General features: G+C 41.7%; 1 protein-coding gene across 2 annotated transcripts in view; it reads left to right on the forward strand.

Annotated features, from left to right (window-relative positions):
* LOC124115408 (dynein axonemal heavy chain 6-like) overlaps window positions 1–24,887 on the forward strand; it is a 135,847-nt gene that overhangs the window by 72,108 nt on the left and 38,852 nt on the right. For both annotated transcript variants that reach the window (XM_048403119.1, XM_048403120.1), the window contains 16 exons: window positions 2,124–2,390; window positions 3,341–3,518; window positions 5,387–5,626; window positions 6,238–6,471; window positions 7,153–7,338; window positions 8,228–8,350; window positions 9,577–9,832; window positions 11,006–11,165; window positions 12,089–12,321; window positions 13,168–13,443; window positions 15,794–16,146; window positions 17,908–18,036; window positions 18,972–19,060; window positions 20,512–20,731; window positions 22,291–22,461; window positions 23,147–23,314. In XM_048403119.1, the coding sequence (XP_048259076.1) occupies window positions 2,124–2,390; window positions 3,341–3,518; window positions 5,387–5,626; window positions 6,238–6,471; window positions 7,153–7,338; window positions 8,228–8,350; window positions 9,577–9,832; window positions 11,006–11,165; window positions 12,089–12,321; window positions 13,168–13,443; window positions 15,794–16,146; window positions 17,908–18,036; window positions 18,972–19,060; window positions 20,512–20,731; window positions 22,291–22,461; window positions 23,147–23,314 (3,283 nt within the window). The remainder of the gene's footprint in view (window positions 1–2,123; window positions 2,391–3,340; window positions 3,519–5,386; window positions 5,627–6,237; window positions 6,472–7,152; window positions 7,339–8,227; window positions 8,351–9,576; window positions 9,833–11,005; window positions 11,166–12,088; window positions 12,322–13,167; window positions 13,444–15,793; window positions 16,147–17,907; window positions 18,037–18,971; window positions 19,061–20,511; window positions 20,732–22,290; window positions 22,462–23,146; window positions 23,315–24,887) is intronic.

Raw genomic sequence — 24,887 nt, forward strand, 5'->3', positions numbered from 1 at the left:
TGCTAACGAGACCCAGGCTAATGATCAGTGATGCTGTGGAGCCTGTTGCTATGGAAACAGGTTGTGTTGTGTATAATGGCTGTAGGTGGTGGTGACTAGCATGTCATGCATGTGTCATGCTTCCTAACACATGACAATCTAACTGGTTAATATACAGTGTGTGACATTTATAAGCAATAGAACTAGAGTGTCAGTTTTAGTTCACCGATGACAGTTTAAAATGTACCAGACCAATTGTGTATGAACAGTGACATTTTTCACGTTGAATGACTATAATTTTCACAAATGGTCACCAAAAAAACTGCTTATTATTACATGATGCATATTAACTGTAGCTACATGAACTTAAAGGCATTAAGTTAATATTAATGGGGAGCACGGGTGTCCAAGTCGTCTAAGGCGCCACGATTCGCTGTGCAGAGTTACGTCCCTTGGGCACGCCAGAAACCTATGGGTTCGAATCCTGGTTCACCCCGATTATGTTTCTAGGTTTGTCAGCACCATACCCATGCTCGTGGGTTTTCACCGAAGTGGTAAACGTCTGAGACCTGTATAACTTCAGGCTTTCCTCCCACATTAAGCTGACACGCCGTGATATAACTGTAATACTGTTTACAGCTGCGTTAAACCCAACTCACTCACTAATATTAATGTGTCTGTCATCAACTGGGTAGCTTTATCACAGACCTGTCTACAACTTAAGCCACTAGTCTGAAGCCTGTGTCTAGTAAAATTAAGGTCAGTCTTGAAAGCTAAGCTAATAATTTTCTATATGTCATGCTGAAATCGACCTAAAATGATGCCAAGAGACAAGTTGGGTCCACAGACTTGGTACAAACAGCTATGATGTCTTAAATGATCACAGACCATAGTCTATACAGACCATAGACCATAGACCATAATCTTAAATGTCCCACACTGTATATTGCCTGTGTTCTGACAATGGAACCTCTCTCTGGAGAACCTTTCTGAGGGAAATGCCCTCTGAAGGAACTTGTTACTTTTATGATATGAATGGTAATTTTCTGGTCACTTGTGAACCCTTTTGATTACATTGTCAAATAATTTCCTGGATTTAAGAAGGTTCATGAAGATCAATGCATTGCAGTGGAATCAGTTAAACATACATCATGGTTTCAATGTTATTTAAGTTTGTCACAGTAGGCCACAGAATACTGCTTGTCATAATAGGTTATTTGATGGATAGTTCGGTCCAATTCAGTGACTTGGCTTATTGCATGTCATTGTACGTATTGGTGTGGGCACTTCTCATATGAACCTCTGCATTGTCTGGCCCAGACAGGATTATTTAAATATGCACAGAGCTCCAGATAAGCTGCGTATCTGCGTGAAATACGCATCAGAAATGCAGAAATACACAGTAAAATATAATCTAAGCGTATCAAATACGCAACGAACATTACAGATACGCTACAAAAATTAAACTTGTGCGATCATCAAAATATTGTGAAGTAACCCTGAGTATTCGATTAGCAAATCAGCAACTTATTTTGAAATTATAACGGGCATTCCGTCAACCTTGCCAAACTCCACGATGACAGTTACATCATGATCATTTGCCATCACACTTTCTTGTGGAAGTATCGTGGTAATTTTTAGTCCTATAAAGCTCTCGAACCCACACGACACCAGTTTGTAGGGACTAGATGAATAGTGTTTTTAAATATTTAACTTAAATACCCACATGTGTAAAAACTAGTGGGTAACAGAAATTTGAATACGCAGATAGAATTACTGATACCCAATGATTTTAAAATGCATGGGTAAAATACCCACAACACCAAAAGCTTATCTGGAGCTCTGATGCAGATCCAGAGGAGGTTGCAGGGGCGAGCAGTCCCATCTTTGGAAGACACTAAGCCTTAGAAGCTTTTATATGATCCGGTAGATGCATAAAAAAGTTGTATCCGAGCTTGATTTATAGACCTTTGTGATATAGCTAGAATGTTGCTGACTGCAGCGTTAACAACAAAAAAACAAAATTGTTACAGTAGTTTTTTCACCTGCAAGCAGAAAATGGAACATAGATGAGAAATTTGTCCAGGTTATTTTTGTCTTCTGATTTGTATTTTCTTATCTTGACATTGATGTTATATCCACAGCTATGCAGGACGAGTGGAGCTCCCTGACAACCTGAAGTATCTGTTCCGCCCCGTCGCCATGATGGTGCCTGACTATGCCCTCATTGCTGAGATCATGCTGTTCTCGGAAGGGTTTGTGGAGGCCAAGTCCTTCTCCCAGAAGATTGTCAACCTGTACCAGCTGGCCAGCAAACAGCTCTCCCAGCAGGACCATTACGACTTCGGGATGAGAGCCATCAAGTCGGTACTGGTCATGGCAGGTCATGGCCGCAGACACGCACAACAGAGGTCAGTGTCCATTCAAGAAACAAGGTCCTATGATGATTTCGGGGCAGAGTGGGTCATTAGAATCCGTGTTGTCATATTAGTCATCTGGAGGATAGGGTGGTCATGGGACATGGCTGATAGTGTGTCGTCATACTCTGGTGGTGTGGATGCTCATGCTATCAACCACAGGGTTGCGTGACCTTGACATCCTTGGTCCCCTTACAACCTGGAAACAGGTCATCTGGAAGATAGGGTGGTCATGGGACATGGCTGATAGTGTGTCGTCATACTCTGGTGGTGTGGATGCTCATGCTATCAACCACAGGGTTGCATGACCTTGACATCCTTGGTCCCCTTACAAGACCCTGTGAGGATTCATGGGCAGAGTAGGCCCTTTGCATATCTTGTTGTCGTAAGAGGTTGAATAAAATAACGATCTCAGTATGTGACCTGGTTGATAGTGGGTCATCACATGCGCATGTCCTTGACTGATGTTCATGCTATCAACCTCAGTCAGTGCTCATGCTTCAGACATGACCCGAGCAATTGCCTCTGATATAGTCTAGGGTATATGGTCTCAGTTGAAGTAGTCATTATGTATATGTAACATGAGAAAGTTCTACCTAGTTTGAATTGGGTCATGACAGAATTGGGTGGTCGGGTAGCCTAGTGGTTAGCGTTCGCTCGTCATACCAAAGACCCAGGTTCAATTCCCGACATATACGATGCGTGAAGCCCAAATTTGGTGTCCCCCGCCGTGATCTTGCTGAAATATTGCTAAAAGCAGTGTAAAACCATACTCACTCACTTTCTCATGACAGAATTACTAAGCAGGCACTTTTCAAAATCTTTAAGACATCATAACAGTTGAAATAGATCTGTGCACAGCTGTTATTACTTGCAGTAATTCCCTGTAACTGATCATGTAGATCCCCAGTGGGTGTGTGATGTGCTGAACCTCCATGTTGCAGGGACATCGGGAGTGCCCGGAGGCTGTCTGCGGAGGAGGAGTCCCACATCCTCATCCACTCCCTCAGGGATGCCAATCTACCCAAGTTCCTGGCTGAGGATGTGCCACTGTTTGAGAGCATCCTGGATGATCTCTTCCCCGGCATCACCCCTCCGCAGCCGGACCATGGAGTCCTGGAGGTATGGCCGATGAGCTCATCATTATCAATAGCATCATTTACAAAGTCAATGTCCAGCAAAATTGACGTTCATATACCCACTTTTATCGTGCAGTGAAAGGCAGACCTTTGACTCCTGTTACAAATAGTGGTGCTCTTGAAATACAGTAAACTTCATTTATAATGAACACTTCTTCTTTGATAGGCATTTAGAAGTTGGAGTACTAAGTAAGGATAAGAATTTATGGATGAACAACTTCTTTATTACAATTAAGAGCGACGTTTCGGTGTAGGTTCTAACACGTCTTGCTCTTAAACGTCACTCTTAGTTGTAATAAAGAAGTTGTTCATCCATAAATTCTTATCCTTACATATAATGAACACGATTATAACAAATTATCAGACATAAAGAACTGTATTTTCGTCCCATCAATTTGCTGTATATATGTTCTGTATATGTTTAGAACAAACTGCGGTTTTAAAAACTAAAATTAGTGGTCCCTTAGAGTTCGTTATGACCGTAGCTTACTGTATAATATACCACCTTAACGATTTAGAGACTAATATATGGGCGATGGAGGACTTGGATTATCTGTTGGATGTGAATGTATTTTTGTATGTTCTAAGCCTTCACAATGCAGATATACTTCTCAAAACAAGTTAAAGAACACCCACCATTGGAAGGCTGTGTGTTCAATAACCGCCAGCCATGACAGATTTACTGTCGTCATGTGAAAACTTCAGGTGTTCTTAACTTCTTTTGAGTAGAATAATTTGTAATTAGAAGTTGTGTTCATCCATCGTAATACTGTTCTGAAAACACTAAGCCTTTAGTGCTGACATTGAAGATCCAAGCAATATCTAACACTGGCTGAAAGAATTCTGATCTGACTTCAAACATGGACACCATGGTTGTCATATTAAAATGTCCTTTGTGGCCCTCACTATTTTCTTTGTTATAGTGAGGTATATTATTAATAGATTAATTATGTGGGATGTGCAGTAACATATTTTACATTTGATTTTTGTCTGACTTACATTTCAACTTCATATACCCACAGAACATTGCAACACATTTTGATAAAATTTTAAAGATGGCCAGCAAGGGCGGCCATTTTGAAGATTCCATTTGAACCTTCATAGACAATATACTCAGAGACATTGTCTGTTGTGTAAATACTTATGACAAATTATTTTGATTTAGGATCGTAATTTCAAATAAATTGTTGCAAATTTTCAAGAATATTCAGCTGAACTTCTGTGCCATTTACTAAGTGTATATATATTTATTTTTCTTGCTCGTATGTTATGATCTTGAGTCTTTATTATTGTAAAGAAGTCTAACCACCCATAAGGAGACCTATCTTCCTGAGGCAAGGGCATTAACTGACTATGAAACTATTGAAAGACCAGTTTCCACCCTTGCCGAACTAGACAGGAATTCCGGAATTACATTTGGCTGGACTACCGAGTCTATGCATAGTCCAATCAAAATCGCATAACGAACTATAGACATCCTGTTTGTAGACAACATGGATTTTAACGTGCAGATTTCGGTCCACTGTAGGATTTTCAAAGCATCAAATGGTTGTCGACAGATATTTGCAAAACTTTTCATGTTTTGAATCAAGGTGCAAAATATATCTTGATTATCAATCAGATCATCTTGACGCTGCCATTTTGTTTGAAGCAAATGCAAGTGATATGAGAGATGGAATCTGATTGGTCAATAGGAGGGACATAAAAGGGACATAACTCATAATAGCCACTGGTGGAAATTAAAATTCCAGCGTAGTTCGGCAAGGGTGGAAACTGGACTTTTACAGTGAGTTAACGCCCTTGCCTCGGGAAGATGAAGGAGTGCTCATATTATTGATGAAAACATTGCAGAAAGCCATCTCGATGGCTATCCGAGATCAAGGCCTACAACATTGGCCCAACCAGACCGAGAAGGTTAAACAGCTGCACAGTCAGATCATGGTGCGTCATGGCGTCATGCTGGTCGGACCCACCGGCGGCGGCAAGTCCGTGGTCAGGAACATCCTCCAGAAGGCTCTGGTGCTTCTCCCCACCATCTCTGCCCAGCAGGATAACAACCCAGACTCCAGTTCCAAGAAACAGAACTATACAGTGAGTTAAGGTTCTGCTGGTGCTGCCCTGTGTGAGTTAGTGTAAGGAGTTTGGTTTAACACAGCAATGAACAGTACCTGGGGTATTTCAGTTATACACGGTTCAGCTTCATGTGGATTAAAGTCCGAAGTTATGTAGGCTTTAGATATTTACCACTTTGGAGAAACCCTAAAACATGGTATGGTGCTGACAAACCTAGAAACAATCAGGACATGTTGGGGAGTTGAACCCTTTTGTTTTGAAGATGGGGTAGCTAGAGGTTCTGGATATGGGAGTCATCAAATTCAGAGAATACATGTACTTCCATAGGCAAAAAGAAACAATTGTTGGTCGTCAGCCACCACTATTTATGTAATAGACACCTATTTATATCCCAATTAAGTTTAAGATGCCATAGATAGGAAGTCAGGCTTTTTAAAATCATAAGTCATGGATATGGCGGAAATATTGCTGATGTGACTTTAAATATTTACTCCCTCATTTCAATTTCATAACAAAGTTGGTGACCAGAAAAGTAAACCAAATTAATATTTTATTCTTTGTAAATTTAGTGACATGAATGACTGTGTCCAATGATTTACTTGACTGCAATGTCCAGTATACATTTCCAGCACAATCGAGCCAAGAAAGGTCATGTGGATACTTTTACAATTAACCCCAAGTGTGTGAAACTTGGTGAGCTGTACGGAGAAACCAACCCAGTGACCTTCGAGTGGACAGACGGTCTGATTGCATCAGCTACGCGGAAGTTTGCCAAGAGTGTGCAGTCTGTGCCTCCTGGGGAAGACGGACGGGACAGTCGCCCAGAAACATCCATGACGGCTGTGTCTGAGGCTCTCACCCAGGTGAATACAATAGAATGGGTTTCTCATATCACAATGTGTCATTGTCAGGTAGATGATGTAAGCTAGCTTAAAGATGCTGGGACAAAAGTACAATCTCATGAAAATCATATCTTAGTGCACATAGATCTGAAGAGATCCCATTACTGGTTAGTCAGAATGATATTTTGTCTGACCAGCCAGGGCTTTGCTTACAAGATCGCGAAAGTAAAAGTCTGATAGTTTTCTGATCATGCAACCTCAAAAAGGTTAACATGAGAAACAATCTGAACGACAATTATGTGTACGACTGATTCCTTCAAAATCATCATCTATCTCTCACTTCAATGGGATAAACATATGAAATGGGAAAGACCTTTCATAGTCTGTGGGAAGTACAGTTCGCGAAAGGTCATTCTGACATGACCTGTAATGGGATGTCCTCAGATCTTTATGTAGCAGTAGTGAGCACTAAGATATGATTTTATTGAGTTTGACATCAGAAACAAATTTACATGTGGACCAATTTCATTATGATCCAATCTTTTGACTCTGATATTATACCTCCTTGCGTGAAGAAGATCTGACAATTCCTCCATAGGAGGTCATATCAGGTAATCTGTTGTATTGAAGTGAAATGTCTGATTTTATTGAGATTGCATATGGTGTATGTATGTTCATAATTCTGTTTTGTGGATGTTCTAGACAAGTTACAGAACTGAGACCTCGAGCCAAGTTGGGGATGCTGATGCATCAACAGTAGTGACAGAAGATGGTGACAGGAAGGACTTGTCTGATGGAGTTGTGACAGACTGGCAGTGGCTGGTGCTGGATGGGCCTGTAGACACATTGTGGGTGGAGAATCTGAACACAGTGCTGGATGACTCCAAGGTGGGTGTATATGTAGGGAGAGTAAGATGTCCTGTAGACACATTGTGGATGGAGAATCTGAACACAGTGCTGGATGACTCCAAGGTGGGTGTATATGTAGGGAGAGTTAGATGTCCTGTAGACACATTGTGGTTGGAGAATCTGAACACAGTACTGGATGACTCCAAGGTGGGTGTACATGTAGGGAGAGTTAGATGTCCTGTAGACACATTGTGGGTGGAGAATGTGAACACAGTGCTGGATGACTCCAAGGTGGGTGTATATGTAGGGAGAGTTAGATGTCCTGTAGACACATTGTGGTTGGAGAATCTGAACACAGTACTGGATGACTCCAAGGTGGGTGTACATGTAGGGAGAGTTAGATGTCCTGTAGACACATTGTGGTTGGAGAATCTGAACACAGTGCTGGATGACTCCAAGGTGGGTGTACATGTAGGGAGAGTTAGATGTCCTGTAGACACATTGTGGGTGGAGAATGTGAACACAGTGCTGGATGACTCCAAGGTGGGTGTATATGTAGGGAGAGTTAGATGTCCTGTAGACACATTGTGGTTGGAGAATCTGAACACAGTACTGGATGACTCCAAGGTGGGTGTACATGTAGGGAGAGTTAGATGTCCTGTAGACACACGGTTGAATGAGTTGGTGTTCTCACCTGTAACTTATTCATCCTATAATGCTGATGACAGTTAGTGTAGAAATAAACTCAACCATGCTGAATTTATAAATGGATCCTTGAGTTGTTGACAGCACTGTGTGAATTGTATAGAGACGAAAGCTCAATGGTCGGCAGCTAGAAAATCACTGTTGTCACAGTAATCACCATAAATACCATTTGTAACCAATAGTTCAATTTCTGCTTACACCATTCCTTCACACTTCACAACAGGTTCTGTGTCTGGCAAGTGGCGAGCGTATCAGTCTGACGCCAGGGATGAGGATCCTGTTTGAGGTGGACAATCTGTCCCAGGCCAGCCCGGCCACCATCAGTCGGTGTGCCATGGTATATATGGTGAGTAGCTCCCATCTCTCGATTCATGTGCGCCTGGGGATTCTGGCTTCGTTCCCCGAAACCTATGCTTATCTTACGAGGCGAATGAATCAGATGGTCTGGCTCAGTGATTTAGTTACATGTCTTCATACTTTGAAGTGTGGAATATTGCTCATTATATCAATCACTGGTTTGTCTGATTCAGAGTAATTTATTGACAGGAATATTGCAGAGCTAAACAACAAACAAACATCATGTCAGATGGCTGTATTTGATGGGGTTCTCCTTGTTTGGAAACTCATTTTATATTTTAATTGTCTAATTGTCGTAAAATTGTGAACTGGTTACCAATGTGACCTACAGTTGTCTAGCAATACATGTAATGACAACAGTTAGGGATCAACTTGCTTGACTACATGAGCATTTCAAATGAAGACTGAAGTGACTGAAAGAAGTATTGGTTGTCTCCCATGAATGTTTAAGTATTCCAGAAATATTTAGATCTCATTGAAAGCAAACATTTGAAAATCAAACAATGTTGTTCATTCCCCTGTGAATGTCAAATACCGTATTTGACGTAATAAGCGCCCCGCTCTAATAAGCGCCCACGGCGGTATTTGCTAATATATTGGCGAGTGAACAATCCCAATTAGCACCCCTTCCGATAGATCAATGTTCACAAGACTTATTTATTCGCGTATAATACGCACTCGTGTGTTGCACCCTTAATTTATGGGCAATTAAATTCTAGAAAAATATATCTGTCGTACATAAACATTTCAGGCTGTCAGCATAAACCATAAAATTTATCTTTCAACTCGTTTTTGTTTCACCAAAATAATATTCTAATAAGAGCCCCCTATTTCTAATTTTGAGAGCGCCCTGGGCGCTTATTACGTCAAATACGGTACATTTTATTGGACTTGACCCTGACTCTAGAGCAGAAGGGCCTGCAGTTGCCCTTGTTTGTCAACCCAGCCAGTGAGGATATGGTCCTCACAACATGTGATGATGCTGATGGTGTGTGGTCGTGCCTAAATGGTATGAATGGTTGCTAATGCTGTCAACCAGTGGGTTGCTTTGCCTAGATTTGATTATTTAGACACTGTCTTGATATAGCTGGAATATTGCTGACTGCGACATAAAATAACTTGCACTTAGTGAGCTATTCAGTCAAGGTAAAGTTACATGGGTTTGTATTGATTCGAATAAGAATACAGTTACATGGCAATCCTCTGACACCCTAGGATCCCGTTGACCTGGGCTGGAAACCGTTTGTCAAGACCTGGCTCCAGCGTCTGCCCCGAGAGCTGCCGGAGAGTGGCAAGAGTCACCTGCAGGGCTTGTTTGATCACAGTGTAGAGAAGGGGCTGTCGTTCCTCCGCAAGTACAAGCGCTTCCAGGTCCTGGCCACGCCCGAGCTCAGCATCATCTCCTGCATCTGTAACATCCTCTCTGCCTACCTGGACTTCATGAACAAACATGGAGGGTTTGGTAATCCAGGTAGGCCTTCAGATCCGTTTCATCCTTTGTCAGGGGTAGTATTTATACAGCAAATTGTGTCTTTGGTATGTCATTATATTTTGAAAGGGCTTAGCGGTAATACATTCTTTCAAAATATGTTACTTACCGATATAACAGTTTGGATAATGATCCTGTGTACATGATCAAGAAATGAAAATGAAATTCTTAATTCCCATTTCACTTAGTTAATCCTAATCACACAAGATCTCCACTGTAGCAGTAGTTGTCCAAGGCTCACCCAGGATGGAAATGGTCATTATTTAGCCAGTCCAGCTACAAAAAGGCCTTAAAATTACTTAAAATACTGTGAACAGGCCTTGACCTTGGCAACCATTATCAACTCAGCTGTTACATATAAACATATGAAAATAATTATTTTCTTGCTTAATGCATGATGACAGCATGTTACAAGGGATTAGTCCGTAACTAGACCCATGCTAGTGTGTGGACTTGAATAATTTTCAGTGTATTTGGATGTACAGATGGAGCCCTTCTGACAATGAAATCAAGAAAGAATGTCTTAATAGATATGGTAAATGTACGCTATGGTCTTAATTTTAGTGGACCGCCTCTGTGGTTTAATCAGAGAGCGTCCGCCCGGAGAGCGGAAGGTCCGGGGTTCGATCCCCGACCGCGTCATACCAAAAGACGTTAAAAGATGGTACATTGTACTTGTTGTTACCCAGTCTGGCGCTCGGCATTAAGAGGCTAAAACAAGGACTGGTCGGTTCCGAGTCAGTATACTGTGTCTGAGTGGGGTATTCATGTTAAACTGCGGCATGGTATCTCAGTGAGCTAGCACTATAAATCGGCATCAGTCCGGACTAGTACAAGCAGACACACACACACATACACGTGCATGCACGTCGCTATATAAGTGCACTAATCTTGGAAGAGACGTTAAACCCCATTTCACCTCACCTCACCTTAATTTTAGTCTTGAAAACTGTGATAATGGCCTTGAAATGTACAGTGTATGCACGCTCTCTGAGCTTCACCTATGAATGTAGATGCTGTAGCTTTGGATACAAGTGGCCTGACAGAATAAACTTGTCTTCTCCTGTTTCATAATTGCCTTGAAAATGTGGCTCGAGGATCATATGAACCATGTAACATCTTCAAACATAGAGTTTACATGAAGTGTGTTTCCAGACAAGGAAGAGCTACGCCCCCCCAGCCAGGAGAGCAGGGTCTCAAGTCGCAGTTCCTCGCGGGGGCAGGGTAGTCGCGCGTCTCGAAGCAAACGCAAAACCAAACGCTCTGTCAAAGTGAAGGAGGATGTGAGCGGTACTGATGATGGTGTCAACAACAAGTGAGTTACTGGATGATAGGTCTGGATAATCATGCATCCTAAATAGGAGTGTGCAGCAATCTGATTGGTTGAAAATATTGATAAATGGTATTTGATCCTGAAAATCTTCTGGATTTCTCACTCTGCATGAGCAAGGGGCGGTCGGGTAGCCTAGTGGTTAAAGCGTTCGCTCGTCACGCCGAGGACCCGTGTTCGATCCCCGACATGGGTACAATGTGTGAAGCCCATTTCTGGTGTCCCCCGCCGTGATATTGCTGGAATATTGCTAAAAGTGGCGTAAAACCATACTCACTCACTCACTCTGCATGAGCACTTTTCTTGATTGTTTTTTCCCCATCACAAATTTGAAAATGAAATATGCTTTTTGGCTAGGAGGGATGGATACTGCATTAATTATATATTAATGCAATTTGTTGGGAAAACATGAATTCCATGACAAAATGAGATTGCAGAGTTAAGAATCATGAATACTTCACTGGTGTGTATACACTATGATTGAGTGAGTATGGTTTTATGCTGCTTTTAGCAACAATCCGGCAAAATCACGGCTGTGGACACTAGAAATGGGCTCCACACATTGTACGCATGTGGGTAATCAAACCCAGGTCTTCGGCGTGATGAGCAAACGCTCAAACCACTAGGCTACCCCATCGCCGGTGTATACACTATGTTCCTCCATCACCCATGGGTACCTACGGCTGATATGCCATAGTCTGCGTACTCTCTTGCTTCCCTCTTGCTGGAACCAATTCACCGAGGCTTTGTGTATTCACGTGTGATTGATGATGATGATGATGATGATGATGATGGTGGTGGTGGTGATGGTGAAGATGATGATGATGATGACGATGGCGATGGCGATGGCGATGGCGATGATGATGATGATGATGATGATGATGATTGTCACACATCCGTGATTCCAGTTCCAAGCAGTACTACCTGCAGAAGAGTCCCGGTCAGCTGTTCAACCTCCTGGGGAAGTTGTTCGTCTTCTGCTTCACCTGGGGTGTGGGCGGCACGCTGCGGAGACAGGAGGACAGCGACGAGGACGACACTGTCAACAGGCGTGGCGCAGACAAGGTGGACAAGGACATCAACATCTGTAACGAGTTTGACAACTTCATGAGGGAACTCTTTGAGATTGAACCTCCTCTCGGTGAGTCTGTTTTCCTGTGGAACATTCTGAAGCAGTTAGGATGAAATAGACATTTAGGTTACTAAACCAAACCACATCAAAACTTTTCAGATTTCCGAATTTTGCGTGTTTTATGGCTAAGCATGAAGCTGTCCATTTCAACATGATCTGTAACGTTAACTTAAATATAATTTTTTTTTTAACTAAAGATTACCGGTTGGTCCAGGGGCGTTTATTGGAGCAGGGTGTTTAATATGCCAAATATGGTGTCTGCTACAACAAATTTATCTTACCGACATGTTTTAAATGTGACATTGTAAAAAGATTCGAATTAACACAAATTCAAAAGTTTGCTTTGAAGCGGGGTATAAGGGATTTATTCTACCTCTGAGAAATCCACATGCAGCCTGTATTGCTCATGGCCGGGTATAAGAGATTTATTCCCTGCTGAGAAATTTATTCCCCTCCAAGGCGGGTTACACAGTATTTTATCAAGATCATGTGAACCAATCAGATCTCATTCTGACATGGAGGTATGATGAAAGATATTGAACTATTTCTCTCCTTGTTACATTTTAGACCCATAAAGATCCGGGGTAGAATAGGTCTTCAGCAACCCATGCTTGCTGAAAAAGGCGACTATGCTTGTCCCAAGAGGCGACTAACGGGATTGGGTGGTCAGGCTCGCTGACTTGGTTGATGCATGTCATCGATCCCAATTGCGTGGATCGATGCTCATGATATTAATCACAGGATTGTCAGGTCCAGACTTGATTATTTACAGACCGCCGTCATATAGCTGGAATATTTCTGAGTGCAGCATTAAACAACAAACCAACCAACCTTGTTACATTTCCCCTTTTGCAGGTGTACGACTTCCTGCAGGAAACAGAAGTGTGTTCAGCTATTTCCTCGACATGGAGTCAGGGAACTTTGTGGCGTGGGATGCACTCATCCCTTCAACCCGCTCACTCATAGAGAAGGGTGCAGTCATCACCATCGGAGAGACCATGGGAATTCAAACTGACCACAAGAAGTCACATGAGCCGAAGGAGGCCGAGATTGTGTCCACAGTGGACATTGTCCGCTTCTCCTTCCTGACCGGCCTCCTCCTGACCAACAAGCATCCTGTATTGCTCACAGGTAGGAGGCCATATCGGAATCTGGGTTAGAATATGTCCCCAGCAGCCTGTGCTTGTCATACTAGGTGACTTAATGGATGTAGATGTCAGCATAATTCCTGTGCTTATGGTTTCACAGAAGTGGTAACATTTTTCATTTTTATTTCCATTTTTAAAAAAAATTAAAAAAATCCTTGTATATTGAGTCCAACAGTAGTCAAATACTGTATTCCAGTTCATTTATGTAGGGAGGCCCTTTCCAACAACTGTTTATTTGGTCACACATCCATTTATTTGGTTACATACTTGTTTGAACAACAAAAAACAAAAATAATAAAAATAAATAATTAACCCGCCCACACTGTATTTTCAAAAGCCTGAGAACCAATTATTTTATTTTTTTAAGCCTTATGAGTTGTCAATTGATCTCGAGGGGTATCTGATGTGCACAGGTGCATCACACCATACCGTTGGCACCAATTACATCTTAGCAACATTCATTCATACAGGTCCAGAATATATGTCTACAGTTTCAGAGTTAGCAAAACTTGTAGCAGACGACACAAATGAACTGAGTTACTTCCCTTTACCAAATGCATTCACCTGAACATGAATTCAGGTCAGAAACTCAACGATGCTTTTGTCAGATAGCCAAGTTACCTAAGATGTGATCCAATTAATTTCTCAGGGGGATACATGAAATGTCTACCCCCCCTGTAAGCGAGCTGCAAGGAAAATAATTGCCTGTTCCTTAACCAATCAGAAACTAGTCTTCTATGTAAGGTGAAATAATAAGCTCTGTAACTGAAAAACAGTAAGAAACTGCATTAATCCTTGTTCACTCTCATCAGCACTTGGGTGGACTTATTCTGCTACCTACATAATATACTACTCAAAAGAAGTAAGGCACACCTTGTCATGACACATTAACTATATTCCTGTGACAAAATGGGTGTTGTTTTACTTCTTTTGAGTAGAATACATCAAGCAGCAATGGAGTAGTGATAGAATTCACTGTATGCCATGTTCTGTCAGATGTTGCCATGTGTTGTCCATGTAACACAATGTCCATTTTCGAAGTCAGGTTATTCTCTGATTAATGGAAATTAGGCATACGTTTAAATTTGAAGACTAACTAACAGAATTATTTTAACATTCATAGTAGATTCATGACTGCCATCGGGTTTTGTGAGTCATGTGATACTGTAAATCTGGAAATTAATGCGTCTCCAAATTAATACGACTGCTGACCCCTAGCCAAAAATGTGACTCAATATCAATGTGTCTCCCCCCACCCATTCCCAGTGGAATGAGACATATCCTTACTTTAATCCAATCAAACAGCAAATAGCAGCACTTATTAGCACTGAGAAGAGCACTTCCGTTAAAACAATAAACAGTGTTTTCCTAAAAACAACACACAGTTTATATGTTTACTCTGTTGACTGGCATTAAGGAAGTTCAAAGGCAATAAAATTTGAACCAACACCATTTCACTGACTGGTACGCGGAGAAGGTGTCAACAAGCTTGACATGAGTGGGTAGAACTCTTGACCCCAGCAGTGATAACTCACCTGATGCCTATTGTGTAATTCCCATTCTTTAAATGATATTGTTATGTACGTGTTACAACTGCTGCTAAATAAACCGTGTTCGTGTTTATATTCAAGTTGGTATTTCCACTATCCAAAGTGTGCAGTGAGGCCGTCTTATTGTTGATAGTCATTTTGGAGATATAAATGCGAAGTTAATTAAAGCGAGCAAAGAAAACTCACATTTTTCGCATTTAATTTCCACTCGCGTTAATTTCAAGAATTACAGTAGTCACATGCATTAAACCAGTTCTAATATGGGGTGGATGTCCTACTGGACAAACCGAATGTGATTTTGAACTCAGGGCAACTTCTGACTGACCTAGTGGGAGTTTATTATTAACATGCATGAAAAGACGGAGAATCAAGTTTTGGTTAAGTTGAAAATCTTCCTCGTATCATTTTCATGTCAAAACTGAAAGATCACAGAAAAGAATATTCATTATCATGTTAGACAAATGATCGGCTTTGACTTTTTAGGATAAAACGAAAGAAAAAGTTGCTTTCAAGATGAAACATGAAAACTATCCTCCAACCATTGGGGGGCGGTCGGGTAGCCTAGTGGTTAAAGCGTTCGCTCATCACGCCGAAGACCCGGGTTCGATTCCCGACATGGGGACATTGTGTGAAGCCCATTTCTGGTGTCCCCCGCCATGATATTGCTGGAATATTGCTAAAAGTGGCGTAAAACCATACTCAATCAATCAATCCAACCATTGGAGACGCAAGAATAATTAATAAATGTGTATTAGAATATTCCTATTTCCCCCCCCCCCAAAGGTGATTCTGGTGTGGGGAAGTCTGCCATCATTGACTACATGTTAAAACGCCTGGAGAAAGATGGTGGCACCTCGTTCAAGAACGGCACCATCCTCGGAAGTGTTTTCAACTACTCGGAGAAGAACACCTCGCTGCTGGAGAACATCAGCGCGCTGACCAAGTTCGGTGACGATGATGATGGCAAGAGTATGGATGCCTTGCTGGGAACTACCAAGCCCAAGATAAGCACTGGCATCCTCAGCACTACAGTGCAGTTCAGTGCTCAGACCAGCTCAGCCAAACTGCAGGCACAGATCATGCACAAGCTCATCAAGAAGGGGAGAGAATCCATGGGAGCACCCAAAGGAAGGAAGGTTTGTTTACAATTAGGTGGGGTGAGGTGAAATTGGGTTTAACGTCGCGTCCAAGATTATTGCACTTTTATAGCGACGTGCATGCAAGTGTGTGTGCGTGTGTGTGGCTGCTTGTACTAGTCCGGACTGATGCTGATTTATAGTGCTAGCTCACTGAGATACCATGCCGCAGTTTAACATGAATACCTTACTCAGACTCAGTATACTGACTCCGAGCTGACCAGTCCTTGTTTTAGCCTCTTAATGCCGAGCACCAGACAGGGTAACAACAAGTACCATCTTTTAACGTCTTTTGGTATGACGCGTCCGGGGTTCGAACCCCGGACCTTCCACTCTCCGGGCGGATGCTCTACCACTAGACCATGGAGGCGGTCCTTATAATTAGGCAAAATTTTGGGGTTTCAGGAGTCAACGGAGCCAAAAGCCATAATCATAAAATAAAATAAAAATAGTTTAAACTTGTTTTTCTTTTTGAGAGTCCCATTTTTGATGAATCAGGGAAAAAGATAGAAAACAAACTACAAAAATCGTACAATAATAAAGTTTCTATAACTGATCAAATGCATTGTGTGTAGTCTCTGGCAACTGCAATCCTCTTTCAAAGAGAACAAGGCTTCTCAGAAAACGCATATACATGTCTGTAGAAATACTAAGCCTGCTGCAATTTAAACATTGTAATTCAGTGACGATTCCAGGTTAGAATCATAGGTCCCCAGCATTCTATGCTGGTGGTAAGAGGCTCAAGAGGATTGGTTGGTCAGGCTCCGTCACTTGGTGGATTGCTTGTCATCATACCCTGATGGTGGTGGTCGTTGCTAAAATATCGATCACTTGATTGGCTCGTCCAGACTTGATTATTTACAGGTTGCCATCATATAGCTGGAATATCGCCGATTGCTGCGTAAATCAACAAACAATATAAGTATTATTTTTTCACAATAATCCAACCGTCCTTCTTCATGCCCAATGGAGCTGAATATGAAAAAAGACTACTGTTTTTTTATTTAGCAGAATGATGAAGAAGATTTTATTAAAGTGTCCTGCTTTGTACATTCCTTTTCATGTAAAGACATATAGGCGTGTACAACGACAAACCTTTGATTTTGGTTTGGTTTGTTGTTAAACGCCGCACTCAGCAATATTCCAGCTATATGACGGCGGTCTGTAAAAAATCGAGTCTGGACCAGACAATCCAGTGATTGACAACATGAGCATCGATCCACGCAATTGGAACTGATGATATGCATCAACCAAGTCACCGAGCCTGACCACCCGATCCCGTTAGTCGCCTTTTACCACCAGCATAGTCGCCTTTTACGGCAAGCATGGATTGCTGAAGACCTATTCTACCCCAGATCTTCACGGGCCACAAGCCTTTGATACACTAAATACACATAAATACATAACAGTGAAAATGACATATACATGACACTGATGTGGCAGCTGCTTTGTTTTGAGAATATGATAACAAAAAAATGGGAATAATGTCTAAAAAAATATATATAAAAAAATTAAAAAATGTACAAACTCTGAATTTTTTAATAGTAATAATAGTTATAGTTATTATTCATAAAAATAAAGCTCTTATAGTTCACTAAATTAAAGGCTAAGCATGTTCATTTTGTTTATACAGATGCAGGTAGGGCTTTAACTAATTCTTTGGAACTCATTATGACAATAAGTTGTCACTGGAATTCATATAAGGAAAATTAAACTTAATCTGCGGCAGATTTTTAAGAGTGATATTTATGTTTTGACCAGGTGATTGTGTTTGTGGATGATCTGAACATGCCGGCGCCGGAGGAGTACGGAGCCCAGCCTCCCCTGGAGTTGCTCCGCCAGTTCCTGGAGTGTGGGGGATTCTACGACACCAAGAAACTCACATGGAAGGTATGCTGTGTGATACTAGCTATAGGAACTACTGGGGTCACGGGTGGCCCAGTCCTCTAAGGCACCGCGATTCGCTGTGCAGAGGTGCATCCCTTGACACGCCAGAAACCTATGATTGAGGGTTTGAAATCCTGGTTCGGCCACCATTATGTTTTTAGGTTTGTCAGCACCATGCCCGTGCTCGTGGGTTTCACAGAAGTGGTAAACGTCTGAGACCTGCACCACTTCGGGCTTTCCTCCCACATTAAGCTGACACGCCGTGATATAACTTGAATACTGTTAAAAGCGGTGTTAAACCCAACTCACTCACTGTTGGAACTTCTATGTCCAACACTGAGTCATCTTCGTATGCCTTGCCCAGCTCAAGAATAGTGACCCTGTGGGATAAAGATGTTCCTCAGCATCCTATTATTGATTGAAGTGATTTGATGGATCGGATGGTAAGCTATAGTGACTTGGTTGTTTTCCATGTAATTGTGCTCCTAATTTGTGGAGTGCTTGGTCCAGATTTGATAATTCACAGGTCTCTCTGATATAGATGAAATATTGTTTACTTCGGCACTAAAGGAAGGAGACCCGTGAAGATTCTGGGTAGAATAGGTCTCCAGCAACCCATGCTTGCCATAAAAGGCGACTAAGCTTGTCGTAAAAGGCGACTAACGGGATCAGGTGGTCAGACTCTCTGACTTGGTTGATGCATGTCATGGTATCTGTGGATCGATGCTCATGATACAATCACTGGATTGTCTTGTCCAGGCTCGATTATTTACAGACCACCGTCATATAGCTGGAATATTGCTGAATGCAGTGTTAAAAAACAAACAAACTAAACAAAAGACTTTTTATTAATTATTGGCTGTCATGATACAGCTGGTATATTGCTGACTGTGGCGTTAAACAGGAAACAAACAAATGTAAGGTAAGCTATGTTTCAGGACATCCTCGATGTGACGCTGGTGGCGGCGTGTGGTCCCCCGGGGGGTGGTCGGAACCCAACCAGTCCGCGTCTCCTCAAACACTTCTGGTAGGTGTTCACTGGCTCACACATGTACACAGCTAGGTATTAGTGACGACCTTTCATCACCTCTGCTTCATTTGCAATGTTTGTCTTCAATGTTGTCTGCATGAGTAATGTGATGACTGTTGTGAGGATATTTTGATTTCCAAGAATTCACTACACATTGCAGGTGTATGCCAATTTCATGAAAATCAGATCTTAGTTCTCGCTACCCCTAAACAAAGATCACCCCATTACGGGTCACTTCAGACCGACCTTGCACGAACTTGGACCGACCAATGGAATGACTGACAAGAAGTCAACATTAACCAATCAGAAGGCAGCTTTCCCATGCTTTACGGCACTAATTTCAGATTGGCAACTTTCCTTAGAAACATATTTTGACAAGTTCTTGATTAAAAATTTGAAACCCGAACAAAAGAACATTCTGGAATGGCTAATGGATGGTCTAGAGTGTATGGATTCAGTCGTTAAGCCTGTAACTATCGTTTGGAATACCCCGTGACTTTTCGATGTTGCGTGATAAGAAATCACATTCCGACTGTCACTTTCATGATCTGGTAAGCGACGCTTTGATTGGTCGAACGAAAGGTCGTTCTGACGTGACCCCTAACGGAATGTCCTCAGATCTTTGTTTAGCTGTAGCGAGAACTAAGATGCATAGCTTGGAGCACGTTTAAAGAGATCATGTTTGCAGAGACGAGAGTGCCTAGGACTGTAGCTAACCATTTCGATGATTTATACAACGTGGATACCATCATGACGTTTCAAACATAGTGTTTTCATGAAATTGTTAATGTAAATGTTTAACAGTATTTTTTAATTTTATTAATCTATCGATTCTATGGATAGTGAAAAACAACATTGACGTTGAACTATTGATATTTTCCCTTGATCCATGGAAGATGGCAATGCATCTAGTTTGATCACAATGGGTCTACATGCCAGGTTGTTCTGTCAAGGGAAATGAATGGACAACATAATGATTTGCAATATTTCTTTCCTCTTATTTCATCTTTCGATGCTATCAGCAGTGTGACACTTCATCAAAGCTAACTGGTATCGACCTGTGAAGATCCGGGGTAGAATAGGTCTTCAGCAACCCATGCTTGCTGTAAAAGGCGACTATGCTTGTCGTAAAAGGCGACTAACGAGATCGGTAGCTCAGGCTTGCTGACTTGGTTGATGCATATCATCGATCCCAATTGCGTGGATCGATGCTCATGATGTCAATCAGTGGATTGTCTGGTCCAAGCTCGATTATTTAAAGACCGCTGTCATATAGCTGGAATATTGCTGAGTGCGGCTTTAAACAACAAACAAACTAACTGGTGTCATTTTAACTTGTACTGCCATCTGGCAATGGACTATTACGATGCATCCCTAGTTTTAGTTGGGCTAGTCAAGGCATGTTTTTCCCCACTGCACGTCACACTGCACTGCGTATCTGTCTGTAGCATCCTGGCACTGCCGACGCCGTCCACACGGTCACTGCAACACATCTACCAGGTCCAGCTGGGCCGCTTCCTCCAGGACGGAGAGTTCATGCCAGAGGTCACGGACTGCTTGTTTCCGCTTGTCTCGGCCAGCATCGCTGTCTACTACCGCATGTGTAGCAGCATGCTGCCGACGCCCACCAAGTCGCACTACACGTTCAATATCCGAGATCTCTCCAAGGTACACTACAAGCTTTGGTATTAAGTGTAAAGGTTTTTACTGTCTACTTCTGATGATGCACAATATGTCTTTTAGTGTCTTTTCATTTTAGTTACCGTATTCGACGTAATAAGTGCCCAGGTCGCTCTCAAAATTAGAATATCACTTTAGTGAAAAAAAAGTTGAGTTGAAAGATAAATTTCTTGGTTTATGCTGACAGCCTGAAATGTTTATGTACGACAGATATATTTTTCCCGAATTTAATTGCCCATAATTAAGTGTGCATATAACGAGTGCGTATTATACGTGAATAAATAAGTCTTGTGTACATTAATCAATCGGAAGGGGTGCTAATTGGGATTGTTCACTAGCCAATATATTAGCAAATATTGCCGTGGGCGTTTATTAGAGAGGGGCGCTTATTACGTCGAATACGGTATCTTAAGTAAAATTTTGTGCACTGATTGATTGTTCAGTACATCATACATTGAAACCTCATTAGCAAGGATCCTGTTTTTTTCTGGATATCCACCTTCTGGACAATTACTGCTTCGTATTTCGATTCATTGTCGATTTTAGGAGGAATTATTCGCGAGTACAATTATTAGCAGATGTGGTTTCCATGATCAGCTGTTACTTATTTTGTGTCTACAGTTTAGACAGTAGACAAATTGAAATGGTGACCGTTTTAGTCGCAGCTTTGAGGCCTGAAAAGGAGGTGGGAGTGGTCACAACATATGAACCACCATCCCGACTGTCCCCATCCCCTGGTTCCAAAACTGTTGCTGTATGAGGCGTAAAACAACATGGACTCACTGTCTCCTCCTCCAGCCTTTGAAGTTCACACTCGTCTCCTACCTTACAAACTACCAGCTTGTGCTGATGCTTGTGCTTGTTCAATGATGGCAGACAACAATTGCCTCGCGGCATTTGAGGATTATTATTCTGAACCAGTTGTCACAATCTCATTAAAATCAGACCTCAGTTCTCGCTACCGCTAAACAAAGATCTGAGGACATCCCATGACGGGTCACGTCAGAATGACCTTTCATCCAACCAATCAGAGCATCGCTTACCAGATTATGAAAGTGACAGTCGGAATGTGATTTCTGAACATGCAGCCTCGAAAACTTTAACTCTGAACGATAGTTACGGGTTTAATGACTGTATCCATACAATCTAGACCATATATTAGCCATTCCAGGATGTTGTTTTGTTCAGGTTTCAAATTTGTCAAAATATGTTTCAAAGCGTAGTCGCCAATTTGAAATTAGTGCCGTAAAGCACAAGAAAGCTGCCCTCTGATTGGTCATTCCATTGGTCGGTTAAAGTTCGTGCAAAAGTCGGTCTGACGTGACCCTGAATGGGATGTCTCAGATTTTTGATTTGATCTGATTTTAATGAGATTGCAGTTGTCAATGATTCAGAACTGAATAAAACTGACAGAAAATGTAGTCATGGTTATCATGTTAGTCTTGTTTTAACAGAACTAGCTACAAATTCTGAGGACTAGTCAAATAAGGTTCACACATTCCTTTGGACCAGAGTTAAATGTCTAAGGCTGTCCTATGTCTGTGCAGGTGATCCAGGGGCTGTTGCAGGCCCATGAGTCGGTGATCGTGGGGAAGGAGAACTGTGCCCAGCTCCTGGCCCACGAGGCCACCAGGGTGTTCCACGACAGACTGGTCAGCAGCGATGACCGCCTCGTATTCTTCCAGATTCTCTCCGACAACATGCATGATTACTTCAAGGTTGGTGTCAAGATGGATGCTTGGATATTACAATGATTCTTCGATTTATAGCTAATACCATTTTTCATTCGGGTATAGAAATGGCCCAAAATAATTTCCCTGATGTTGAATTATAACTAGCAGGTTGCTTGTTGAATTACAATGCAGGGTTAGAAGTTAGAGCTAGGCTGCTAAGTCAAGCACGTTTTCCCAATGTTGAAGGGATCTTAGTAGAGTTTCAGTATATAAGGTATCTGTATCTGTTATTGCTGAAAGGTTAAATCATTTTCGAATTTAGTTTCTGTCATTGCAATGGTTTCTAAAAACTGAATAGAATGGTTAGAATAGGTCTTCAGAAACCCATGCTTGCCGTAAAAAGTGACTATGCTTGTTGTAATAGGCAACTAATGGGATCGGGTGGTCAGGCTCGCTGACTTTGTTGATGCACGTCATCGTATCTCAACTTGGTGGATCGATGCTCATGATGTCAATCACTGGATTGTGTGGTCCAGACTTGATTATTTACAGAACGCTGTCATATAGCTGGAATATTTCTGAGTTTTGCGTTAAACAACAAACAAAAACTGAATATAATCATAATGTTTACTGATACTTGGAAAACAGGTCTGGTTTCTGTGATAATATTTGATTTATGTATAGAAAGCTGAAGAGTTTGCTCAAGTGACTGTGTTAAATCCTGCTGTAGGTGACATGGACAGCAGAGAAGCTGATGACCGATAGTGTCCTGTTTGGGGACTTCTCGGACATGGATGATGGGACGATCCAGCGAGTGTACAAACCTCTCACTGACCGGGCCAAGCTGACCAGGGTCCTCGAAGAGCAGTACATGACTCTCAATTCTGGCAACACCAAGGTGAACCCAACGGCTTTTGTGTTCATGTCTTTGGTTTGTTTAGATTGTCACAGGTCCTTGCCGACGATGTACTCAAGTGGAATGATGCAGTAAACATGTTTTAAAATGGTTTATTCTCTGTAAAAGAAATAAATAGCATCAATATCAATTGATCTTCAGTCGAGGGAGTAATGCAGGGATATATCAGGCATTCAAACACTTGCATGAAAATTCTGCTCATTTTTAGGCCACAGTAAATTCATTATTTGATTTTCATCCAGTGTTTAAACAGGTGTACTTTTTTATATGATAATTCTTTTCAACAAACTGTTCAAGATGTGACAGATATGATTCACATATGCATGAATAGTTAAACTTTGTATATGGGATATTTAAAGTAAAACAAGATGAAAACACTGTGAATTTCATCATCTGCAGGAATTAAATGTGAGGAGGAATGTTTCTGTAGTTTAGGTATGTCCTACATAAAAAGTATTGCCTGCCATGTCATAATGCAGGAACATTATGTGTTGTTTTCTTGGAGTAAACTAGCTGAAGTAAACGAAACTAGCTAAAAAGAAACTTTACCATAGTTTGAAATCAATTTGGTTTACAAACCACAAAAGATAGATGCATCAAGTAAAATGTATGGAAAACATCAAAATCTCAACGAAATCACATTTAATATAAGATTCATACAGCATCTGATATTGGCATGACATTTGCCTGAATTGAGGTTGGGCGGCAAAAACAAGCTTTTAACGTAAAGGACAAAGGGCACACCCATCTAAAGTCGCTCAAATTCATTGACACATCATATTATTAGCGTGTATGACTACCCCCTGCTACAAGACACGCAAAAACACTCTGGTGCTCAGAAAAAGTCAGTCTTCTGATGACGTCATGTGGGATATGTCGCCATTCTTCTTAGATGGCCAGGATCAGTTCTTGTCGGTTGGCTGGAGGATGTGAACAGACAGAACCGACTTTTATCAGTAAAGACGACCCTCACTTAGCCTGTCATGTTGCTCCAACGACGTACAGTCTGGGCATATCAATCTTGCGCTGTTAATAACTGTCCTCAACAATGTACAGTCTGGGCATATCAATCAATCCTCTGTAAGGTCTGTAAGCCCTAATTCCTTGAGCCCTGAGTCACCTGGCCACTGTCTGTCGACTAATCATATGCCCTAAGGCATTCGTCACTGTCAGGAATCGATGCCGGAGATGCAATGTATGCAAGTACCGGTCTTCATTGGGCATAGTTACCCTGGGTCTGCCTGGTCTTGGCCTGTCTGATCTGTGCCCAGTCTGTCTGTAACGTTGCATAAGTTAGTTACAGCAACACGGGAGCAACCAAAAGTTCTAGCAATGTGGCTTCCATCTGTATTATTCCCAGGGCCCACTTGCTTTGTTTGGTTGTCAGTCCTGGCATTTCTTTCGTGTTTTTCATCAGTGTGAGTGTCAGACATGCCATCTGTATAACTTATATACCCTTATTACATGTGTAGTTATAGCTGCCCATGTAGCACATGTTTTTCACTTTTTTGCATTTTCTACCAAAAAATCGTGCTATGGATGAGTATCATTTTCT

This window comes from Haliotis rufescens, unplaced genomic scaffold (assembly GCF_023055435.1).
Source record: "Haliotis rufescens isolate VD_foot unplaced genomic scaffold, xgHalRufe1.0.p SCAF_3, whole genome shotgun sequence".
NCBI lineage: Eukaryota > Metazoa > Mollusca > Gastropoda > Lepetellida > Haliotidae > Haliotis > Haliotis rufescens.